The sequence below is a fragment of the Periophthalmus magnuspinnatus genome, chromosome 7, assembly GCF_009829125.3.
Source record: "Periophthalmus magnuspinnatus isolate fPerMag1 chromosome 7, fPerMag1.2.pri, whole genome shotgun sequence".
NCBI lineage: Eukaryota > Metazoa > Chordata > Actinopteri > Gobiiformes > Gobiidae > Periophthalmus > Periophthalmus magnuspinnatus.
In genome coordinates, this window is record NC_047132.1 from 13,502,117 (window position 1) to 13,524,655 (window position 22,539).

The window sequence follows — 22,539 nt, forward strand, 5'->3', positions numbered from 1 at the left end:
TAAACCAGGACTAAACATGGACTAAACATGGACTAAACATGGACTAAACCAGAATTAAACTAGGACTAAACCAGGACTAAACCCGAACTAAACCAGGTCCAGGTCTAAACCAGGACTCAGGGCCTGGCTGCATTTACAGGTCTCACGGGACTCTCATTAAAGTGGCAGAAACATGGGACATTTAAAACATTTTGAGACTTGACTTGTCCACTGCATTTGACCTGTCCTTCGGTGTCTCTGGGTTAAACCTGCATTTGACCTGTCCTTCGGTGTCTCTGGGTTAAACCTGCATTTGACCTGTCCTTCAGTGTCTCTGGGTTAAAGGCAGAACATGCAGCCCTGAGACTGCTAACCACTCTGCTACAGAGAGCCGTCTGCTCCCAAAGTCTAAAACCAGCTTATGTGAACATTTAGACGATAAGATCTGCAGACAGGAGCAGACAGGAGCAGACAGGAGCAGACAGGAGCAGAGGACAGAGGAGCAGACAGGAGCAGAGGACAGAGGAGCAGACAGGAGCAGAGGACAGAGGAGCAGACACGAGCAGACAGGAGCAGATTACATCTTGTTTCCTACAGACTCAGACTTTGTTAAACAGGATTACTGTAATCACATCTGACCCTGACTCAGTGAAGTCAAACTTTACACAAAGATCTGAGAAAACAGAACGAGAAGAACAGAACATGAAAAACAGAACATGAAGAACAGAACACGAAAAACAGAACATGAAAGAACAGAATGAGAAAAACAGAACGTGAAGAACAGAACATGAAGAACAGAATGAGAAGAACATTTACATCATTTCTACCTTTTTGTTTTTATTCAGACCCAATGAAAACATGTTTTTGTTATTTCAAACTCACAGGATCTTTTGGCTTTGAGTGGAATGTTCCTAAGTGGCATTAAACTGTGTCTTCATGGAGACGAGCAGGTGAGACCTCCAGGCCAGTTACACATAGTCTAGACTTTATTTGAAGGGACAGAGCACAGAGACTGCACCAGATTACAGCTGAACCAGATCTGTGGAGAGGCGAGCCCATTTTTGAGCGATGAACAGAGCTGTAAATAAACTAATACAAGATGGAAGACACTGAGGGCGAAATAATAACATCTCCATGAAGACAAGCAGCCGTCAGACCCTCCAGAAAGTGACATAGTGCAGCTTTAAGGTCACAGGCCCTGACAATGAGCCCTGCTTAGGTTAAGTTTAGTTCCTGTTCTCTCTCCCTCGACAGAAGTGATCCAGTGCATTCTCTCTTTTCCTCCCTCTCTCTCGCTCCCTCTCTCTCTCCCTCTCTCTCGTCTCATCCCTCTTTTCTCTCCGGTGCAGTCTAATTCCTGGATCACCTTGAGCCCAACACAAACAGTGGTACTGTTATGTGTCAAAGGATCAGAGACAAGAGACAACAAAAGACAGGAGCAGAGACAGGAGCAGTTTGGGAGACCACCACAGTCTCCCCCATTAATGAGCTCTCTCCCCTCTTTCTCCCCTCCTCCTCTTTCCTCTCTCTCTCTCCTTCTCTCCTTCCTCTTTCTCAATCCTCTTCTCTCTCTCCTCCCTCTCTTTTCCCCTTCTCCTCTCTCTCTCCTCTCGTTCCTCTCTCTCACCTTTCCTCTCTCTCCTCACTCCCCCCCTCTCTTCTCTAATAAAACAGGAAGCCATCTCTCTCTCTCTTCCACTCCTTCACACAGATACTCCCTTCCTCTTCCACTGCACTTCTGTCTCATTCTATCTATCTTTGTCTGTCACTTCCTCTCCTCCCTTTTCTCTTTCTTATTACCTTCGTTACATTAACCCCTTTCCCTCTTTTCCTCCTCTTTTCCTTCCTCTACCACTCTCTCTGGTTCTTTAGGTTCATCCCCTCTCTCTTGCTCTCTCCCTCCTCTCTGTCTTTTCATAAGTGTTTTTTCTCTCCCTCTCCCCTCTCTCTTACCCTCCCTCTTGCCTTTCCTCCCTCCTTCTCTCTCTTCCTCCCACCTTCTCTCTTTCCCTCCCTCTTACTCTGCTTCACACCCTCCTTCCCACCCTCCTCCTCTCTCTCCTCCTTCTCTCTTTCTCTCTCTTACCCTCCCTCCTACCCTCTCTCTCTTTTCAGTGTATTTTTCTCTCATTGTTCCGTTGATCTCTAAACTTCCGGAGCTGCTCCAGCACAAAGACCAAAAGGAAACTCTCTCTGCCTCAGCTACACACACTCACCTGCACACGCACACACCAGTATACTCACACACATACACACATATGGACTGCTATGGAACACACATATATATATATATACGCACACACCTGCACACACACAAGTACATACACATACACACACAGACACATGGACCACTATGGAACCTCCTGGACAATGAGGAGTACAGAGATATAAGGCCACATGGGAATAGAACACAAAGTATGAACATTTAATGTGGAACATGTGACACATACAACACTCGTGCACACGTTTAGACTCGTGTATGTGCTGAGACTCGTGCACGCACTTAGACTCGTGCTGAGACTCATCAACAACCACAGGGTCCCATGTTCGATTCCCATATTCCACAAGGTTTCTCCCAACAGGTTTAACCCAGAGACACTGAAGGACGGGTCAAATGTTTTAGTCCTGGTCTCCTATAACCAGGACTAAACTAGGACTAAACCAGGACTGAACCAAGACTGAACTAGGACTAAACCTGGACAGAGCCAGGCCTAGACCAGGACTTGAACAGGACCAAACTAGATCTACCTAAAACCTGAACCAGGTCCAACCAGGACCAAAACAGGATGAGTCAGAACAAAACAGCGTCACTTTCACCCGGATAGAGCCTAATTATATGAACCATAAACAAGAAACAAACACCAGGAAATTCACATCAGATGCCCTCCCTATGTGTCAGATGCCCTCCCTATGTGTCAGATGCCCTCCCTATGTGTCAGATGCCCTCCCTATGTGTCAGATGCCCTCCCTGTGTTGTTTTGGACTCTGTTGAAGGTTCATTTCACAGACAAACACAAACTCTGAGCCAAGAAGCTCAAACCAAACTGAAAACTTTAAACAAGACGATAATTAAGTTTGACAAATACAGGTCTAAACCAGGTCTAAACCAGGTCTAATCCAGGTCTAAACCAGGTCTAAACCAGGTCTAATCCAGGTCTAAACCAGGTCTAAACCAGGTCTAAAACAGGACTAAACCAGGTTTAACAGGACTAAAGCAGGACTAATCCTCCCTCTGGTCCTCTCTCAGGCCTGATTCAAGCTGCAGCAGAAATAGAAATTCTCTTTAGAACAGTTTGAGTTTCCTGTGGACAGACCCAGTAATTATAGAGATATTAACCATGAACCAGGTCAAACATTTGTGTTTGGAGCCGATTCTACCATAGCCCTGTCCTTTCAAAGAGAAAACACTCTGTTCCACCTTGTTATTTCACCATGTGGTAATACAGGAAGTGCTCCACTGTGTTTTTAAACTCCACACACCTTCACTAGAATCATTTAAATGGTTTCAGCTCTGGAATTTCCAATCTCTACTGAACTAAAGGTAAAAGGAGCTGTTAACTTGAAAACTACCACTTCATGACATCACAAAGTGGAACAGAGCATTTGAGCTTTAGAGATATAGACAGACTAATAAACTAATAAAGTGTTACTCAAACATGTGTGAATGAAACAAAACACAACTCTAGGTCTGTTTTTGAGGACAGAACAACATTAGTGCATGACTTGCTACAAGAGTCAGTTTAGTGTAAAATAGGAGCTTTAAATACGTCCACACCGGACTACAGCTTGACAGACCCCGGGACCAGCGCGTGAACTCCGGGGCCAGGCGGTCAGACTGATTCGGCTCTGATCCGGTTCACTGATTCACTTCTGAAGATGGTTGTGAAGGGTTTTTGCAGGTTACGGAGGTGGAGCGGAGAGACTCAAAGCAGCGGGCATCGTGCACTGACTTACCCCACAGAAGAGTGAGGAGGGCCGGGCTCATCGCTGCCATGCTCTTGGGGGCTCCGGCTGCAACCTGCGGACACAACACCGACGTTAGACACGGGGACACGGAAACAGTCCCACAGCAGGGAAACAGTCCTACCGGAGAAATCTGTCCTACCGGAGGGAAACTGTCCTACCGGAGGGTTTGGGGCTCGGAACAATAAACAATGCGACAGACACGGGCCAAATGTCGGTTGCTTTGCGCTCAAACTCTTTAAAAAGGTTTCTAAAAATGAACCCTGGCGCTGAAAGTCCCGTGCGCGCTCTGGACCTGATCCTGTTACGCGCTGTTGTGTGGGACTGGCACGCGCTCGTGAGCTTTACTAAACTTTAAACTCCACTCGCGCCCGGTTCTTTTCACGTTCGTGGTTTGGCTCTTACCGTGATGATGGTCCGATGGTTCAGCTGCTGTTCCCGGGGTAGTAGTGTGTCCTGTCCCGGGTTAGGCGCCCCTCTGCTCCGGGGGTGTAGCTCCACTTGTGTCCGTGTGGAGTCTGTGGTGGTGTTTTGCGCTGTGGAGGAGGAGGCGCAGTGAGGGAGAGCTGTCCTCAGGCTCCTCCGCTCGGCTTCACTTGTTGCCGCTGTTTGTGGAGGAGGTGGAGGAGATGGAGACGGAGAAAGCCCGCGCTGGACTCCCGGAGCGGAGCCTCGGAGCCTCGGGGGGTGGGTGCTTTATGGACCACCTGTCCCGTCTGTCTGCCGCCTGTGGCGCGCCTGCGCCGGGTACAGACCTCCAGCCTCCCCCGGGGCTAACCAGGACTAAACCAGGTCTAAAGCAGGGCAAAAACAGGTTAAAACCAGGACTACACCAGGTCTAAACCAGATCTAAACCAGGATTAAACAAGGTCTAAACCAGAAGTAAACCAGGACTGAACCAGGACTAAACAAAGACTAAACCAGGGCTAGATAAGGTCTAAACTAGAACTAAACCATGTCTCAACTAGGACTAAATCAGGACTAAATCAGGACTAAACCAGGACTAAACCAGAATTAAACCAGGTCTAAACCAGAATTAAACCAGGTCTAAACCAGGTTTAAAACAGGCCTGAATTAGGACTAAACCAGGACTGAATGAGGTCATATTTAGTAGGAGGTTCTGCACCACCTACTAAATCCGACCAAATGAAACGTTTAAAATGGCGTTTGTCAGACTGTAGCAAATCTCTGTTTGGCTCAGTCTGGACTATTCTGAAATGGTCTGGTCCATAATAATAATAATAACAACAACAACAATAATAATAATAATCAACTATAACGTCTTGCAAGTCCTTGTTTGTGTGTTTTATAATTTTTTGGTCTATACCAAATCACATTTCTTTTGATCACGCGAATGAGTAGCATGAGCGCATATAGCCCCACATTCAACAGGTGTCTGCTACTGTCACACACACACTCACACACACAGAGACCCACGCCCGCGCGCACATACTATTCTGGTGATAGGGCAACTATTTTAGTTCTGGTTTAGTCACGGTTTAGTATCGTATAAAGTCCTGTTTTTGTTTTGTTTGTTTTTTTCATTTGCGAGTCCAGGTGCTGAACCTCAGGGGCTCTGGCCCAGGGACTGGCCCAGGGTCTGGCCCAGGGACTGGCCCAGGGACTGGCCCAGTGTTTGGTTCAGGGTCTGGTTCAGGGTCTGGTACTGAATTATGAATACATTTTACATATGACCAAAAAACAAAAATACATGATTTTATCTATTTCTGGCTAAAACGTTTAGCAGTGGGGCTTAATAATGTGAACAATCCCACACTGGCATAGTTTTGGTTCAATCCTCATTTAGTCCTTATCCAGTCTTGTAGTCCTGGTTTAGACCCTTTCAGCCCAAGTCTAGTCCCCATTTAATCCTGTTTTAATCCTCTTTCAGTTCTGGTTTAGTCCTAGTTTGGTCCAAGTCTAGCCCTGGTTTAGGCCCCCAATTTAGCCCCCGGTTTAGTCCTGTTTTAGTCCTGTTTTAGTCCTGTTTTAGTCTTTGACAAGACTAAAACAGGACTAAAACCCTGCTTTAGTACTGCTTTAGTCCTGTTTTAGTCCTGTTTTAATCCTGCTTTAGTCCAGTTTTAGTCCTGTTTAAATCCTGGTTTAGTCCTGTTATAGTCCTGTATTAGTCCTGTATTAGTCCTGTTTTAGTCCTGTTATAGTACTGTTTTAATCCTGTATTAGTCTTGTTTTAGTCGTGTTTTAGTCCTGTTGTACTACTGTTGTAGTCCTGTTTTAGTCTTGTTTTAGTCCTGCTTTAGTCCTGTTGTAGTACTGTTTTAATCCTGTTTTAGTCATGTTTTAGTCCTGTTGTAGTCCTGTTTTAGTGCTGTTTTAGTCCTGTTTTACTCCTGTTGTAGTCCTGTTTTAGTCTTGTTTTAGTCCTGTTTTAGTCCTGTTGTAGTACTGTTTTAATCCTGTTTTAGTCAGGTTTTAGTCCTGTTGTAGTCCTGTTTTAGTGCTGTTTTAGTCCTGTTTTACTCCTGTTGTAGTCCTGTTTTAGTCCTGTTTTAGTCATGTTTTAGTCCTGTTTTCGTCCTGTTGTAGTCCTGTTTTAATCCTGTTTTAGTCAGGTTTTAGTCCTGTTGTAGTCCTGTTTTAGTCCTGTTGTAGTCCTGTTTTAGTCCTGTTTTCGTCCTGTTGTAGTCCTGTTTTAGTCTTGTTTTAATCCTGTTTTAGTCAGGTTTTAGTCCTGTTTTAGTCTTGTTTTAATCCTGTTTTAGTCCTGTTTTAGTCTTGTTTTAATCCTGTTTTAGTCAGGTTTTAGTCCTGTTGTAGTCCTGTTTTAGTCCTGTTGTAGTCCTGTTGTAGTCCTGTTTTAGTCCTGTTTTAATCCTGTTTTAGTCCTGTTTTAGTCTTGTTTTAATCCTGTTTTAGTCAGGTTTTAGTCCTGTTGTAGTCCTGTTTTAGTCCTGTTGTAGTCCTGTTTTAGTCCTGTTTTAGTCCTGTTGTAGTCCTGTTTTAGTCATGTTTTAGTCATGTTTTAGTCCTGTTTTAGTCTTGTTTTAGTCTTGTTTTAGTCCTGTTGTAGTCATGTTTTAGTCCTGTTGTAGTCCTGTTTTAGTGTTGTTTTAGTCCTTTTTTAGTCCTGTTGTAGTCCTGTTGTAGTCCTGTTTTAGTCTTGTTTTAGTCCTGTTTTAGTCCTGTTGTAGTACTGTTTTAATCCTGTTTTAGTCCTGTTGTAGTCCTGTTTTAGTATTGTTTTAGTCCTTTTTTAGTCCTGTTGTAGTACTGTTTTAATCCTGTTTTAGTCCTGTTTTAGTCATGTTTTAGTCCTGTTGTAGTCCTGTTTTAGTATTGTTTTAGTCCTTTTTTAGTCCTGTTGTAGTACTGTTTTAGTCCTGTTTTAGTCCTGTTGTAGTCCTGTTTTAGTCTTGTTTTAGTCCTGTTTTAGTCCTGTTGTAGTCCTGTTTTAATCCTGTTTTAGTCTTGTTTTAGTCTTGTTTTAGTCCTGTTGTAGTCCTGTTTTAGTCCTGTTGTAGTACTGTTTTAATCCTGTTTTAGTCCTGTTTTAGTCATGTTTTAGTCCTGTTGTAGTCCTGTTTTAGTATTGTTTTAGTCCTGTTGTAGTACTGTTTTAGTCTTGTTTTAATCCTGTTTTAGTCAGGTTTTAGTCCTGTTTTAGTCTTGTTTTAATCCTGTTTTAGTCCTGTTTTAGTCTTGTTTTAATCCTGTTTTAGTCAGGTTTTAGTCCTGTTGTAGTCCTGTTTTAGTCCTGTTGTAGTCCTGTTGTAGTCCTGTTTTAATCCTGTTTTAATCCTGTTTTAGTCCTGTTTTAGTCATGTTTTAGTCCTGTTGTAGTCCTGTTTTAGTATTGTTTTAGTCCTTTTTTAGTCCTGTTGTAGTCCTGTTTTAGTCTTGTTTTAATCCTGTTTTAGTCAGGTTTTAGTCCTGTTTTAGTCTTGTTTTAATCCTGTTTTAGTCCTGTTTTAGTCTTGTTTTAATCCTGTTTTAGTCAGGTTTTAGTCCTGTTGTAGTCCTGTTTTAGTCCTGTTGTAGTCCTGTTGTAGTCCTGTTTTAGTCCTGTTTTAATCCTGTTTTAGTCCTGTTTTAGTCTTGTTTTAATCCTGTTTTAGTCAGGTTTTAGTCCTGTTTTAGTCCTGTTTTAGTCCTGTTGTAGTCCTGTTTTAGTCCTGTTTTAGTCCTGTTTTAGTCCTGTTGTAGTCCTGTTTTAGTCATGTTTTAGTCATGTTTTAGTCCTGTTTTAGTCTTGTTTTAGTCTTGTTTTAGTCCTGTTGTAGTCCTGTTTTAGTCCTGTTGTAGTCCTGTTGTAGTCCTGTTTTAGTCCTGTTGTAGTCCTGTTGTAGTCCTGTTGTAGTCCTGTTGTAGTCCTGTTTTAGTCCTGTTTTAGTCCTGTTTTAGTCATGTTGTAGTCCTGTTTTAGTCCTGTTGTAGTCCTGTTGTAGTCCTGTTTAAGTCCTGTTGTAGTCCTGTTTTAGTCCTGTTGTAGTCCTGTTTTAGTCCTGTTGTAGTCCTGTTTTAGTCCTGTTTTAGTCCTGTTTTAGTCATGTTTTAGTCCTGTTTTAGTCTTGTTTTAGTCTTGTTTTAGTCCTGTTGTAGTCCTGTTTTAGTCCTGTTGTAGTCCTGTTTAAGTCCTGTTGTAGTCCTGTTTTAGTCCTGTTTTAGTCCTGTTGTAGTCCTGTTTTAGTATTGTTTTAGTCCTTTTTTAGTCCTGTTGTAGTACTGTTTTAGTCCTGTTTTAGTCATGTTTTAGTCCTGTTGTAGTCCTGTTTTAGTGTTGTTTTAGTCCTTTTTTAGTCCTGTTGTAGTCCTTTTTTAGTCCTGTTTTAGTCCTGTTTTAGTCCTGTTGTAGTCCTGTTTTAGTCTTGTTTTAGTCCTGTTTTAGTCCTGTTGTAGTACTGTTTTAATCCTGTTTTAGTCCTGTTGTAGTCCTGTTTTAGTATTGTTTTAGTCCTTTTTTAGTCCTGTTGTAGTACTGTTTTAATCCTGTTTTAGTCCTGTTTTAGTCATGTTTTAGTCCTGTTGTAGTCCTGTTTTAGTATTGTTTTAGTCGTTTTTTTAGTCCTGTTGTAGTACTGTTTTAGTCCTGTTTTAGTCCTGTTGTAGTCCTGTTTTAGTCTTGTTTTAGTCCTGTTTTAGTCCTGTTGTAGTCCTGTTTTAATCCTGTTTTAGTCTTGTTTTAGTCTTGTTTTAGTCCTGTTGTAGTCCTGTTTTAGTCCTGTTGTAGTACTGTTTTAATCCTGTTTTAGTCCTGTTTTAGTCATGTTTTAGTCCTGTTGTAGTCCTGTTTTAGTATTGTTTTAGTCCTTTTTTAGTCCTGTTGTAGTACTGTTTTAGTCCTGTTTTAGTCCTGTTGTAGTCCTGTTTTAGTCTTGTTTTAATCCTGTTGTAGTACTGTTTTAGTCTTGTTTTAGTCCTGTTTTAGTCCTGTTGTAGTCTTGTTTTAGTCCTGTTGTAGTCCTGTTGTAGTACTGTTTTTGTTTTTTTTTTAAACTATTTATTTACATGATATTTCACAATAACAAACTGAATACATATCTACTGATAACACAAATATAAAAAAAACACACAAAAAAAAACAAACAAAAAAAAAACAACAACAACACACCAACACCAAATAAGCACACACAAGGGGGACAATATCATACCAAAAGGAGCCTTTATAACATAAAATATCAATAATCTGGTCTACTTCAGATTCACTTCACAAAAAAAAAACAAAAAAAAAAACAAAACACAGGGAATCTATTACCCATTTAACTTTTTTAGTCCATACCTATATGTGTTATTGTCTGCCATTCTGGGCCTAAAAACTCACGCAGGGGCGACCAGTCCTTAACAAAAGAGTCTAGCTTTCCTTCAAGGACATTGTAAAGCCTTTCATAAGGCAAAATTGATAGAAGTTTTTCACGCCAGAGGGTGAGGGAGGGAGATTGTTCCTGGATCCATACCTGGAGTATAGAAAGGCGTGCAGCGTACATAATAACATTAAGCATTTTTGTTTCTCGAGTATAGTTGTTTATACCCAATATACAAGCCTTAGGGTCTTCAGGTAATTTTACTCCAAGATATTTTTCAGTTTCCTGAAGAACTGAAGACCAAAATGAAAGAATAATTGGACATGACCACATTAAATGAAAATAGGTTCCTGCTTCCTTTTTGCATTTAAAACAAAGTGTTGTGCAAGTTTCATATTTACTCCGAGTTACAGGGGTCACATGCATTTTATTAATAATTTTATACTGTACTTCATGAGATTTATTTGATTTAGTGATTTGTTTTGCATCATTTAGTACTTTGATCCACTGTTGATCATCCAATTTAACACCAAAATCATATTCCCAACTTTTCTTAATATTAATAACTACACCTGTATTCATATTAATATGGTCATATATATTTGTTATAATTTTATCTTTAAGCACAACAGCTTTTATAAAAATATTATCCAAAATACTGTTTTTTACACCATTTTTGTAATATGTAATAGAATTGAGATAACTTCTAATTTGCAAATATCGAAAGAAGTGAGCTTGTGGGAGATTAAATTCATTTTTTAATTGTTGAAATGACTTTATAAAATCATCTACATAGAGATCTGATATTTTTGTAATACCTACTTCCCTCCATTCTTTAAAGCCAGAATCAGTACAGGTGAGTTGAAAATCTGGATTATTAGCAATAGGTGCTGAAAACGAATATTTGTCAATACTAAAGTGTTTACGGATAGCACTAAGAGATTTGCAGATATTTTTAAGAATATAATTGTTTTTAATATTAGCATATACTTTTTCCAAACATAAAAAGGGGAGATATTCTAGCTGTGCAGTATCTAAGCCAATTCCTTCTAAATCAGGAAAACAGAACAGGCCATTTTTAACCCACTCTGAAACAAATTTTAATTGTGATGCCCAGTGATAGAATTGGAAATTTGGAATCCCAAGGCCTCCTTTCTGGATGGGCAGCTGAAGTTTCTGAAGTTCCATTCTAGGTCGCTTGTTGTTCCACAAAAATGCTCTTATAGCACTATGTATTTGTTTGAAGATTTTAGAAGAGATATATGAAGGTAGCATTTGTATTATATACAGCAAGCGAGAAAGAACATTCATTTTTATAACTGCTACCCGATCCATCAAAGATAATGACAGAGGCGTCCATCTGTGGAGGTCAGTTTTAATCTTTGCAATTGCAGGTAAAAGATTATTTTTAATTAACTTATTTAAATCTGTAGAAAAGTATATGCCAAGATATTTAAACCCATTTGTAGTTACCTTAAAAGGATGAAAGCATGTTATACTGTCTGTTATATCTCCAATTGGAAGGGCTAATGATTTTTCATAGTTAATTTTATAACCTGAGAATTGTTGTTGTTTAGTCCTGTTTTAGTCATGTTTTAGTCCTGTTGTAGTCCTGTTTTAGTATTGTTTTAGTCCTTTTTTAGTCCTGTTGTAGTACTGTTTTAGTCCTGTTTTAGTCCTGTTGTAGTCCTGTTTTAGTCTTGTTTTAGTCCTGTTTTAGTCCTGTTGTAGTCCTGTTTTAATCCTGTTTTAGTCTTGTTTTAGTCTTGTTTTAGTCCTGTTGTAGTCCTGTTTTAGTCCTGTTGTAGTACTGTTTTAATCCTGTTTTAGTCCTGTTTTAGTCATGTTTTAGTCCTGTTGTAGTCCTGTTTTAGTATTGTTTTAGTCCTTTTTTAGTCCTGTTGTAGTACTGTTTTAGTCTTGTTTTAAACCTGTTTTAGTCAGGTTTTAGTCCTGTTTTAGTCTTGTTTTAATCCTGTTTTAGTCCTGTTTTAGTCTTGTTTTAATCCTGTTTTAGTCAGGTTTTAGTCCTGTTGTAGTCCTGTTTTAGTCCTGTTGTAGTCCTGTTGTAGTCCTGTTTTAGTCCTGTTTTAATCCTGTTTTAGTCCTGTTTTAGTCATGTTTTAGTCCTGTTGTAGTCCTGTTTTAGTATTGTTTTAGTCCTTTTTTAGTCCTGTTGTAGTCCTGTTTTAGTCTTGTTTTAATCTTGTTTTAGTCAGGTTTTAGTCCTGTTTTCGTCTTGTTTTAATCCTGTTTTAGTCCTGTTTTAGTCTTGTTTTAATCCTGTTTTAGTCAGGTTTTAGTCCTGTTGTAGTCCTGTTTTAGTCCTGTTGTAGTCCTGTTGTAGTCCTGTTTTAGTCCTGTTTTAATCCTGTTTTAGTCCTGTTTTAGTCTTGTTTTAATCCTGTTTTAGTCAGGTTTTAGTCCTGTTTTAGTCCTGTTGTAGTCCTGTTTTAGTCCTGTTTTAGTCCTGTTGTAGTCCTGTTTTAGTCATGTTTTAGTCATGTTTTAGTCCTGTTTTAGTCTTGTTTTAGTCTTGTTTTAGTCCTGTTGTAGTCCTGTTTTAGTCCTGTTGTAGTCCTGTTGTAGTCCTGTTTTAGTCTTGTTTTAGTCCTGTTGTAGTCCTGTTTTAGTCCTGTTGTAGTCCTGTTTTAGTCCTGTTTTAGTCATGTTTTAGTCATGTTTTAGTCATGTTGTAGTCCTGTTTTAGTCCTGTTGTAGTCCTGTTGTAGTCCTGTTTAAGTCCTGTTGTAGTCCTGTTTTAGTCCTGTTGTAGTCCTGTTTTAGTCCTGTTGTAGTCCTGTTTTAGTCCTGTTTTAGTCCTGTTTTAGTCATGTTTTAGTCCTGTTTTAGTCTTGTTTTAGTCTGGTTTTAGTCCTGTTTTAGTCCTGTTGTAGTCCTGTTTTAGTCCTGTTTTAGTCCTGTTGTAGTCCTGTTTTAGTCATGTTTTAGTCATGTTTTAGTCCTGTTTTAGTCTTGTTTTAGTCTTGTTTTAGTCCTGTTGTAGTCCTGTTTTAGTCCTGTTGTAGTCCTGTTGTAGTCCTGTTTTAGTCTTGTTTTAGTCCTGTTGTAGTCCTGTTTTAGTCCTGTTGTAGTCCTGTTTTAGTCCTGTTTTAGTCCTGTTTTAGTCATGTTTTAGTCATGTTGTAGTCCTGTTTTAGTCCTGTTGTAGTCCTGTTGTAGTCCTGTTTAAGTCCTGTTGTAGTCCTGTTTTAGTCCTGTTGTAGTCCTGTTTTAGTCCTGTTGTAGTCCTGTTTTAGTCCTGTTTTAGTCCTGTTTTAGTCATGTTTTAGTCCTGTTTTAGTCTTGTTTTAGTCTTGTTTTAGTCCTGTTGTAGTCCTGTTTTAGTCCTGTTTTAGTCCTGTTGTAGTCCTGTTTAAGTCCTGTTGTAGTCCTGTTTTAGTCCTGTTTTAGTCCTGTTGTAGTCCTGTTTTAGTATTGTTTTAGTCCTTTTTTAGTCCTGTTGTAGTACTGTTTTAGTCCTGTTTTAGTCATGTTTTAGTCCTGTTGTAGTCCTGTTTTAGTGTTGTTTTAGTCCTTTTTTAGTCCTGTTGTAGTCCTTTTTTAGTCCTGTTTTAGTCCTGTTTTAGTCCTGTTGTAGTCCTGTTTTAGTCTTGTTTTAGTCCTGTTTTAGTCCTGTTGTAGTACTGTTTTAATCCTGTTTTAGTCCTGTTGTAGTCCTGTTTTAGTATTGTTTTAGTCCTTTTTTAGTCCTGTTGTAGTACTGTTTTAATCCTGTTTTAGTCCTGTTTTAGTCATGTTTTAGTCCTGTTGTAGTCCTGTTTTAGTATTGTTTTAGTCGTTTTTTTAGTCCTGTTGTAGTACTGTTTTAGTCCTGTTTTAGTCCTGTTGTAGTCCTGTTTTAGTCTTGTTTTAGTCCTGTTTTAGTCCTGTTGTAGTCCTGTTTTAATCCTGTTTTAGTCTTGTTTTAGTCTTGTTTTAGTCCTGTTGTAGTCCTGTTTTAGTCCTGTTGTAGTACTGTTTTAATCCTGTTTTAGTCCTGTTTTAGTCATGTTTTAGTCCTGTTGTAGTCCTGTTTTAGTATTGTTTTAGTCCTTTTTTAGTCCTGTTGTAGTACTGTTTTAGTCCTGTTTTAGTCCTGTTGTAGTCCTGTTTTAGTCTTGTTTTAATCCTGTTGTAGTACTGTTTTAGTCTTGTTTTAGTCCTGTTTTAGTCCTGTTGTAGTCTTGTTTTAGTCCTGTTGTAGTCCTGTTGTAGTACTGTTTTAATCCTGTTTTAGTCCTGTTTTAGTCCTGTTTTAGTCCTGTTGTAGTCCTGTTTTAGTATTGTTTTAGTCCTTTTTTTAGTCCTGTTGTAGTACTGTTTTAGTCATGTTTTAGTCCTGTTGTAGTCCTGTTTTAGTATTGTTTTAGTCCTTTTTAGTCCTGTTGTAGTACTGTTTTAGTCCTGTTTTAGTCCTGTTGTAGTCCTGTTTTAGTCTTGTTTTAATCCTGTTTTAGTCCTGTTGTAGTACTGTTTTAATCCTGTTTTAGTCTTGTTTTAGTCTTGTTTTAGTCCTGTTGTAGTCCTGTTTTAGTCCTGTTGTAGTCCTGTTTAAGTCCTGTTGTAGTCCTGTTTTAGTCCTGTTGTAGTCCTGTTTTAGTCCTGTTGTAGTCCTGTTTTAGTCCTGTTTTAGTCCTGTTGTAGTCCTGTTTAAGTCCTGTTGTAGTCCTGTTTTAGTCCTGTTGTAGTCCTGTTTTAGTATTGTTTTAGTCCTTTTTTAGTCCTGTTTTAGTCCTGTTTTAGTCCTGTTTTAGTCCTGTTTTAGTCCTGTTGTAGTCCTGTTTTAGTGTTGTTTTAGTCCTTTTTTAGTCCTGTTGTAGTACTGTTTTAGTCCTGTTGTAGTCCTGTTTTAGTCTTGTTTTAGTCCTGTTGTAGTCCTGTTGTAGTACTGTTTTAATCCTGTTTTAGTCATGTTTTAGTCCTGTTTTAGTCCTGTTTTAGTATTGTTTTAGTCCTTTTTTAGTCCTGTTGTAGTACTGTTTTAGTCCTGTTTTAGTCCTGTTGTAGTCCTGTTTTAGTCTTGTTTTAGTCCTGTTTTAGTCCTGTTGTAGTACTGTTTTAATCCTGTTTTAGTCTTGTTTTAGTCTTGTTTTAGTCCTGTTGTAGTCCTGTTTTAGTCCTGTTGTAGTCCTGTTTAAGTCCTGTTGTAGTCCTGTTTTAGTCCTGTTGTAGTCCTGTTTTAGTCCTGTTGTAGTCCTGTTTTAGTCCTGTTTTAGTCCTGTTGTAGTCCTGTTTAAGTCCTGTTGTAGTCCTGTTTTACTCCTGTTGTAGTCCTGTTTTAGTATTGTTTTAGTCCTTTTTTAGTCCTGTTGTAGTACTGTTTTAGTCCTGTTTTAGTCCTGTTGTAGTCCTGTTTTAGTGTTGTTTTAGTCCTGTTGTAGTACTGTTTTAATCCTGTTTTAGTCCTGTTTTAGTCATGTTTTAGTCCTGTTTTAGTCCTGTTTTAGTATTGTTTTAGTCCTTTTTTAGTCCTGTTGTAGTACTGTTTTAATCCTGTTTTAGTCCTGTTTTAGTCATGTTTTAGTCCTGTTGTAGTCCTGTTTTAGTATTGTTTTAGTCCTTTTTTAGTCCTGTTGTAGTACTGTTTTAGTCCTGTTTTAGTCCTGTTGTAGTCCTGTTTTAGTCTTGTTTTAGTCCTGTTTTAGTCCTGTTGTAGTCCTCTTTTAGTCTTGTTTTAGTCCTGTTTTAGTCCTGTTGTAGTCCTCTTTTAGTCTTGTTTTAGTCCTGTTTTAGTCCTGTTGTAGTACTGTTTTAATCCTGTTTTAGTCTTGTTTTAGTCTTAGTCCTGTTCCTGGTTCAGTCTTCAGTCCAGATGAATATTGTAAACAGTATTCCAGCTCCTGACTTGTGTTTCCATGGTAACTGATCTGATCCGGGCACATTCCCAGCTGCCCCAGGACAGTCTGCCTTTGTCCCTGAGCCCGGATCTGAGCCAAAAATGGACCAGAACCAGAAGTGGACCAGAAGTGGACCAGCCCTAAAACTGGACCAGAGGAGTGAAACGGGCGGGAACACGGATACTCCCAAACTACCCACTCTGTATTAAAATGTCCAAATACACTTCAGTCTCTCACTGCAGATTTGACAGGCAGCTCGTGGCTCCCCCTGGTGGACGTGTCACTGCATAATTAATTTCTTACTTTAAAGGATCAGTCCCTGATTTTTGCAGCTTTTACTAAACAATACATCATCTCCACAAGGAAAACTTTATCTGGTGCAGGCCCTTTAATGATTACACTTCTGTCAGTCTTGAGAAAGGTTTAGATCTCGTTGAGACCTCTTTTAGGCCTGTTTTAGACTTGGTTTAGATGTGGTTTAGACCTGTTTTAGTCCTGATTTAGTCTTGGTTTACTTTATGCTTCCTGGTTCTAGTCAGGACCTGCGCAGCAGTGTTCTGGATGTACTGCACGCACCATCTTATGCTGCGTTCACACCAGGGTGTCAAGGACGCACTGGACGCCTCTAGCTGGACACAAGGCTCGTTTGGAGAGGCCAGTGAGCAGGCCTTTACAGTAGTCTAACCTACTGGAGACAAATGCATGGATAAGTCTCTCCAAGTCTGGTTTTGGCAGTATACCTGTGATTTTTGCAATTTTTTCAGATGGTAAAAAGCTGCAGATGTTACTGATTGGATGTGGCTGTTTAAGTTAAAGTCTGAGTCCATTATTACCCCTAGATTTCTAGCCTGATTTGAAGGTTTTAGAGAGAGAGAGAGAGAGAGAGAGAGAGAGAGAGAGAGAGAGAGAGAGAGAGAGAGAGAGAGAGAGAGAGAGAGAGAGACTGGAGACTACTGACACTTTCTGTTTCTGTGGGTCAAAGATGATGACTTCAGTCTTGCTCAGGGGTCGGCAACCCGCGGCTCCTTTCAGCCTTATACTGCGGCTCTGCGTGGCTGAAGTGTATTTTATTTGTGTTAGCTCTTTTTTGTTGTAGTTTAAATTGGAAGATTATTATGATCTTAAAATAAAATTATATTTTCTTATTTTTCGTTGCTCAAAATAAGCGTCACACTCGCGGAACAATGTTCAAAACAAACACCGCACATGTCTCAGACACAGACACAGACACTGACACAGCTCACAGTGCTGCGTAAAGAGCCCTGATTTTCAGACATGACACACTAATAAGCTCGTCCGTAGATGTATCATGAAAATCCTGCTGGAAATCGCCACAGAAATCTATTTGATGTAGTAGCAAGTTTATTATCTGCTCTTGTCTCCGCGATGACGTATCACGTATAACACATCAGACACGACGCACAAAAGTAGAGCCACAAGCGAGTGAAAATGAGCCAAAACAAAAGTCTTTGGAGAGATTTTAACAAAGGGGAAAAGGACAACTGAGGAGCCAGAAGAGGAGACTACGACCTCCAAGAAAAAGAAAGATCAATTTAACAGACAATGCCTACTTAAAATCTGGGTTTGTCGCTACAGGTGAGTCTCACGTGCAGAGTCCGCTCTGTGTAATATGCGGGAAAAGCAAATGAGGCAATGAAACCTTCAAAACTGCTTTGGCACATGGAGAATAAGCACCTGGGATTAAAAGATACGCTTTTTAGAGTTTTGTTGTTGTTTTTTTTTTAAAGAAACTGCGGAGCAGAGTAGACATAATCAGTGCAGAGCTCACACTGATGCAGCGGTTTGGTGAGTTGTATTTTTTTAATGCACTTAAGTTGTTTTTGCCATATTTATCTGCCACGTGTAGAAGGCTTGTCCGTGAAAATAAAACCTACATTATTCCGTTATATTATTATTATTATACACAGTGTTATCTTCATTTTAGATGTCAAAAAGTATTTGCGGCTCCCAGTGTTTTATTTTACGTGGAAAGTGGGTCCAAATGGCTCTTTGCGTGTTACAGGTTGCCGACCCCTGCTCTAGTTTAACTTGTACAAACATCCACAGTGTCCTCGGTCGCGTACTTCCTTTGTTTTGTCCGTTTCGTCATGTTTAAAACGCAAAACAGTGCGTAAAATTACGCAATACGCGCGCGTAATTTTACGCGCGGATCTTTATATCCAGTCTCGTGTTTTTACGCGGAGAAGTGACGGAACAGATTTCACTTTCCTGCAGCAGATTGGACATGGAGGCTCTAACTTCCTTTGTGGACATAATTTCTTGACTGGATTATATTCTCTGGACCTTTACGGAACAAATGAGACCAACTTTGTGTGAATATGTTGATGTTTGACAGAACCAGAGCGCTCAATGGTAAGTGAAGTCCAAATCCACATTTCTGACTTCTCTGTAAAAACGTCTTTCCTGTCAGCACTGTGGTGATTCGAGGTGTAAATAGTTTACATATTCAGAAAGATGAATGCCGTAGCTTTCATTTGATGTGTAGATTGTTTGTGTGGGTGACGCAGAAATACACGTACATTGCTGTAAAGTTGTAACGTGTAACGCGCGCGGGCCGTCGGAACGCTAAGTGGTTAAGTTGTCGGCGCTCAAGTGACGGAAATGTAACCGAGAGAATCCGGTCATTTTTCAAAATAAAAGATTTTTCAAACTAAACGATTTTTCAGACTCAGATAATAAATACAACGGAAATAATTTATTATTTCTTGGACGGCCGGTGGCCCGGTACCAATTGGATTCATTTCTGGAAGTTTCTTGTGTGCACGAAACCACCTACTGGCCAAGTGTATAATCACAGGCAGCTGTATCTGAACCATAAAATGGCCGTGTGTCGTAACGGTGCGGATAGGACCAAAGGATGCAGACCAGAGCAGTTTTAACAGTGTTTATTTACAGCGGTGAAAACGCAGTCTTTAAACAGGTCACAAGAGCAGGTACAGGAACCGGGGAGCGGGAGACGGGTCAGGCGGGTGCGGTGCAGGTAGAGGCGGGCAGGACAGGACCAGGACGGGGATAGAAGCAGGTGCGGTACCAGGGCAGGCGGATCAGACGAAGACCAGAGCGGGGAGCGGGTGACAAACCAGAGACCAGGACCGGACAGGAGACGAGACGAGCAGGAGACGAGACGAGCAGGAGACGAGACGAGCAGGAGACGAGACGAGCAGGAGACAAGACGAGCTGGAAGCGATACCGGGACTGGAACGTGGCGGCAGGAGCTGGGCGAGTAGAGGCAGGAATCTGGAGGGTGCATAAATCCAAATGAGCATTTGCCGGAAAGTACCATATAACAAAGCTTAGCAAGAAACATTCACGTTTTACACGCGGACGGTCTGGCACCGAGTGTAGACTGCCAAGCCTTCTTGTACTCAGCAGCAGGTGGTGGTGATTAGGCTGATGCACCCCAGGTGTGCACGGGAGGAGTCAGGCACTCCACCCAGCTCCAGACACGCAGGTAGGGGAGGGGGAGAGAGCACGGGAGGACAGGGAAACTGACATCATGACAGTACCCCCCCCCTAAGGTCCACCTCCTGGTGGACCCCCAGGCTTGTCAGGATGAGCGCGGTGGAAGTCTCTCACCATGTCGGGGTCCAGAATGCGTGCCCTGGGCACCCAGGATCGCTCCTCCGGACCGTAACCCTCCCAATCGACGAGGTACTGGAGGCCCCTACCACGGCGACGAACGTCAATCAGGCGGCGGACGGTGAACGCCGGGTGGCCGTCAATGACTCGGGCGGGCGGTGGGGGATCGGCCGGAGGGCACAGGTCGCTGGTCCGGACTGGTTTAACCTGGGAGACGTGAAAGGTCGGATGAATCCGGAGAGACGGGGGTAACTGGAGGCGCACCGCCGATGGATTTATGATCCTCATGATCTTAAACGGTCCCAGGAATCGGGGGGACAGCTTACGGGAGTCCGTCTTCAGCGGGACCGTCTTGGCGGAGAGCCAAACCATCTGGCCAGGTTGGTATACGGGCGCCGGGACACGGTGGCGATCGGCCGTCGCCTTAGTGCGCGCTCCAGCCCGAAGAAGGGCCGCCCTGGCCTTCTTCCAGATCCGGCGACAGCGCTGGAGATGGCGCTGAACAGACGGGACGGCGAGGTCCCTCTCCTCCGTGGGAAAGAGAGGGGGTTGATATCCCAGCGATGCCTCGAAGGGGGACATACCAGTGGCGGAACTCACGAGGGAGTTGTGAGCGTACTCTATCCAGGGTAGGTGAGTACTCCAGGTCGCGGGGTTGGCGGAGGCTGTGCACCGTAGGGCCGACTCCAGGTCTTGGTTGGCCCGCTCCGTCTGCCCATTAGATTGTGGATGGAACCCGGACGTGAGGCTAACCGTGGCCCCCAAACTGTCGCAGAAAGACCGCCATACCTGAGAGGTGAATTGGGTCCCTCTGTCGGACACGATGTCCACCGGGATGCCGTGGAGTCGGAAGACATGACTGGTCAGCTGGTCGGCAGTTTCTTTGGCTGTGGGGAGCTTAGGCAGGGCAACGAAATGGGCGGCCTTGGAGAAGCGGTCCACAATGGTGAGAACCACCGTGTTCCCCTGGGAAGGGGGAAGGCCCGTCACGAAGTCCAAGGCGATGTGGGACCAAGGGCGACGAGGAACTGGGAGAGGATGCAAGAGACCAGAAGGGGGTGAGTGGGAGGCCTTGGCCCGAGCACATACCTGGCAGGCGGCGACATAAGCCCGGGTGTCTGTGTCCATCGTGGGCCACCAGAAGCGTCTCCTGAGGAGGGAGAGAGAGCGACCGGCACCAGGATGGCAGGCGAAACGGGAGGCATGGACCCACTGGAGCACCTGAGACCGGACAGAATCGGGAACAAACAGTTTATCTGGAGGGCCGTTACCTGGGTCGGGGTCGTTGGTCTGGGCCTCTCGGACGGTGTCCTCGATATCCCAATGGACCGCGGCCACCACACACGAGGAAGGGATAATTGTTTCTGCGGTGACCGGGCTATCCTCCAGGGCGAACTGGCGGGAGAGGGCATCTGGTTTGACGTTCCGAGATCCGGGGCGGTAGGTGAGGAGAAAGTTGAAGCGGCTGAAGAAGAGGGACCAACGAGCTTGACGGGGATTGAGGCGCCTGGCGGACTGGATGTACTCCAAGTTTTTATGGTCGGTCCAGACGATGAATGGTTGCTCCGCCCCTTCGAGCCAGTGGCGCCACTCCTCCAAGGCCAGCTTTACGGCAAGGAGCTCCCGATCCCCCACATCATAATTGACCTCGGCCGAGGACAATCGCCGGGAAAAGAAGGCGCAGGGACAGAGGCGGTTGTGGGGGTCGAACCTCTGCGAAAGCACGGCCCCCACTCCCGAGTCGGAGGCGTCGACCTCCACGATGAATTGCCGTGAAGGGTCGGGCTGGTGCAGGATGGGAGCGGAGGTAAATAGTCTCTTAAGCTTCTCGAAGGCTGTCTGCGCCTCAGGAGACCAGGCAAACGGCAAAGCAGGAGAGGTGAGTTTAGTTAAGGGCGAGATAACCCTACTAAAATCCCGGATGAAACGTCTATAAAAATTGGCAAAGCCGATAAATCTCTGGAGCTGTCTCCGGCTGGTAGGAACGGGCCACTCAGTGACAGCCTGGATCTTTTCAGGGTCAGCTCTTACTTGGCCCCGCCCCACAATGAAGCCCAAAAAGCTGACCTCCTCTGCGTGAAACTCGCATTTCTCAGCTTTCACGAACAGTTTATTCTCGAGGAGGCGCTGGAGAACCTGGCGAACGTGCTGATGATGCTCCTGGGGGAACCGCGAGAAAATCAAGATGTCATCCAAGTAAACAAAGACGAATCGGTTAAGGAAATCACGGAGCACATCGTTGATGAGGGCTTGGAATACGGCAGGGGCGTTGGTGAGACCGAAGGGCATAACCAAGTATTCGAAATGTCCCAGGGGTGTCTTGAAGGCCGTCTTCCATTCGTCTCCCTCCCTGATGCGCACCAGGTGGTACGCATTCCGCAAATCCAACTTTGAGAAGATGGTCGCACCGTGGAGGGGCGTAAATGCCGAGTCCAGTAAGGGAAGCGGGTATTTATTCTTTACGGTTATATTGTTCAGACCCCGGTAATCAATGCAAGGCCGCAGGGATTTGTCCTTCTTAGCCACAAAGAAGAACCCCGCTCCCACGGGTGAAGTGGACGGGCGGATGATTCCGGCAGCCAGGGACCCACGGATATAGTCCTCCATTGACTCGCGTTCAGGTTTAGACAGGTTATATAGCCTGCTAGATGGTAGTGGGGCACCCGGCAGGAGGTCAATGGCGCAGTCATATGGACGGTGGGGCGGTAAAGAGAGGGCCTTGCTCTTGCTAAAAACCTCCCCCAGGTCGTGATATTCAGCAGGCACCGAGGACAGATTGGGGGTGTCTGGGGACGGATCAGCGACAGGAACGGACCTCCCGGCCGGAGGGAGGGCGGACCGAAGGCACTTGGCGTGGCAATCGGGACTCCAGCCCGAAACTCCGCCCCTGGCCCAATCGAAAACAGGGTTGTGGGCGCGTAGCCAGGGGTAACCAAGGACCAGAGGAGAAGCGGAGGAGGACAGGACATGAAACTGACGGTTCTCTTGGTGGTTGCCGGACAGAATCACGGTGACAGGTTCTGTGATGTGGGTGATGTGCCCCAGAAAACGTCCATTGAGCCCCTGGGCATTTAAGGGGCGTTCGAGGGGCTCCAGGTAGACCCCGAGCTGCTCCGCGACTTGGGCATCAATAAAGTCCTTCTCAGCCCCGGAGTCGATAAGGGCGGAAACGCATAAAGTCTCTGTGCGAACGCACAGGGTGGCGCTGAGCCGCAGTCTATTAGTAGAGTCCAGGATGTGTTGCTCGCCCACCAGTACTCCCAGCGCTACTGGTGGGCCCCCCCTTTTGGCCGAACTGGGCAAGTGACCACATAATGTCCGCGCTCACCGCAGTAGAGGCAAGCCCCGGCCAGGCGACGCCTCCGTTGACGCTCCTCGGCCGACACAAGGGTCCT

At 43.4% G+C, this 22,539-nt stretch overlaps 2 protein-coding genes across 2 annotated transcripts in view; one reads left to right on the forward strand and one right to left on the reverse strand.

Moving 5' to 3' along the window:
- lamb2 (laminin, beta 2 (laminin S)) overlaps nt 1–4,496 on the reverse strand; it is a 35,353-nt gene extending 30,857 nt beyond the window's left edge. Inside the window, exons 1-2 of the mRNA XM_055223226.1 lie at nt 4,348–4,496; nt 3,934–3,997 (exon numbers count right to left, since the gene is read on the reverse strand). Coding sequence (XP_055079201.1) covers nt 3,934–3,973 — 40 coding nt within the window. The 5' untranslated portion in view covers nt 3,974–3,997; nt 4,348–4,496. The remainder of the gene's footprint in view (nt 1–3,933; nt 3,998–4,347) is intronic.
- Nucleotides 1–22,539, forward strand: part of LOC117373688 (troponin C, skeletal muscle) — a 277,430-nt gene that overhangs the window by 104,984 nt on the left and 149,907 nt on the right. The gene's annotated exons all lie outside the window — the stretch shown is intronic.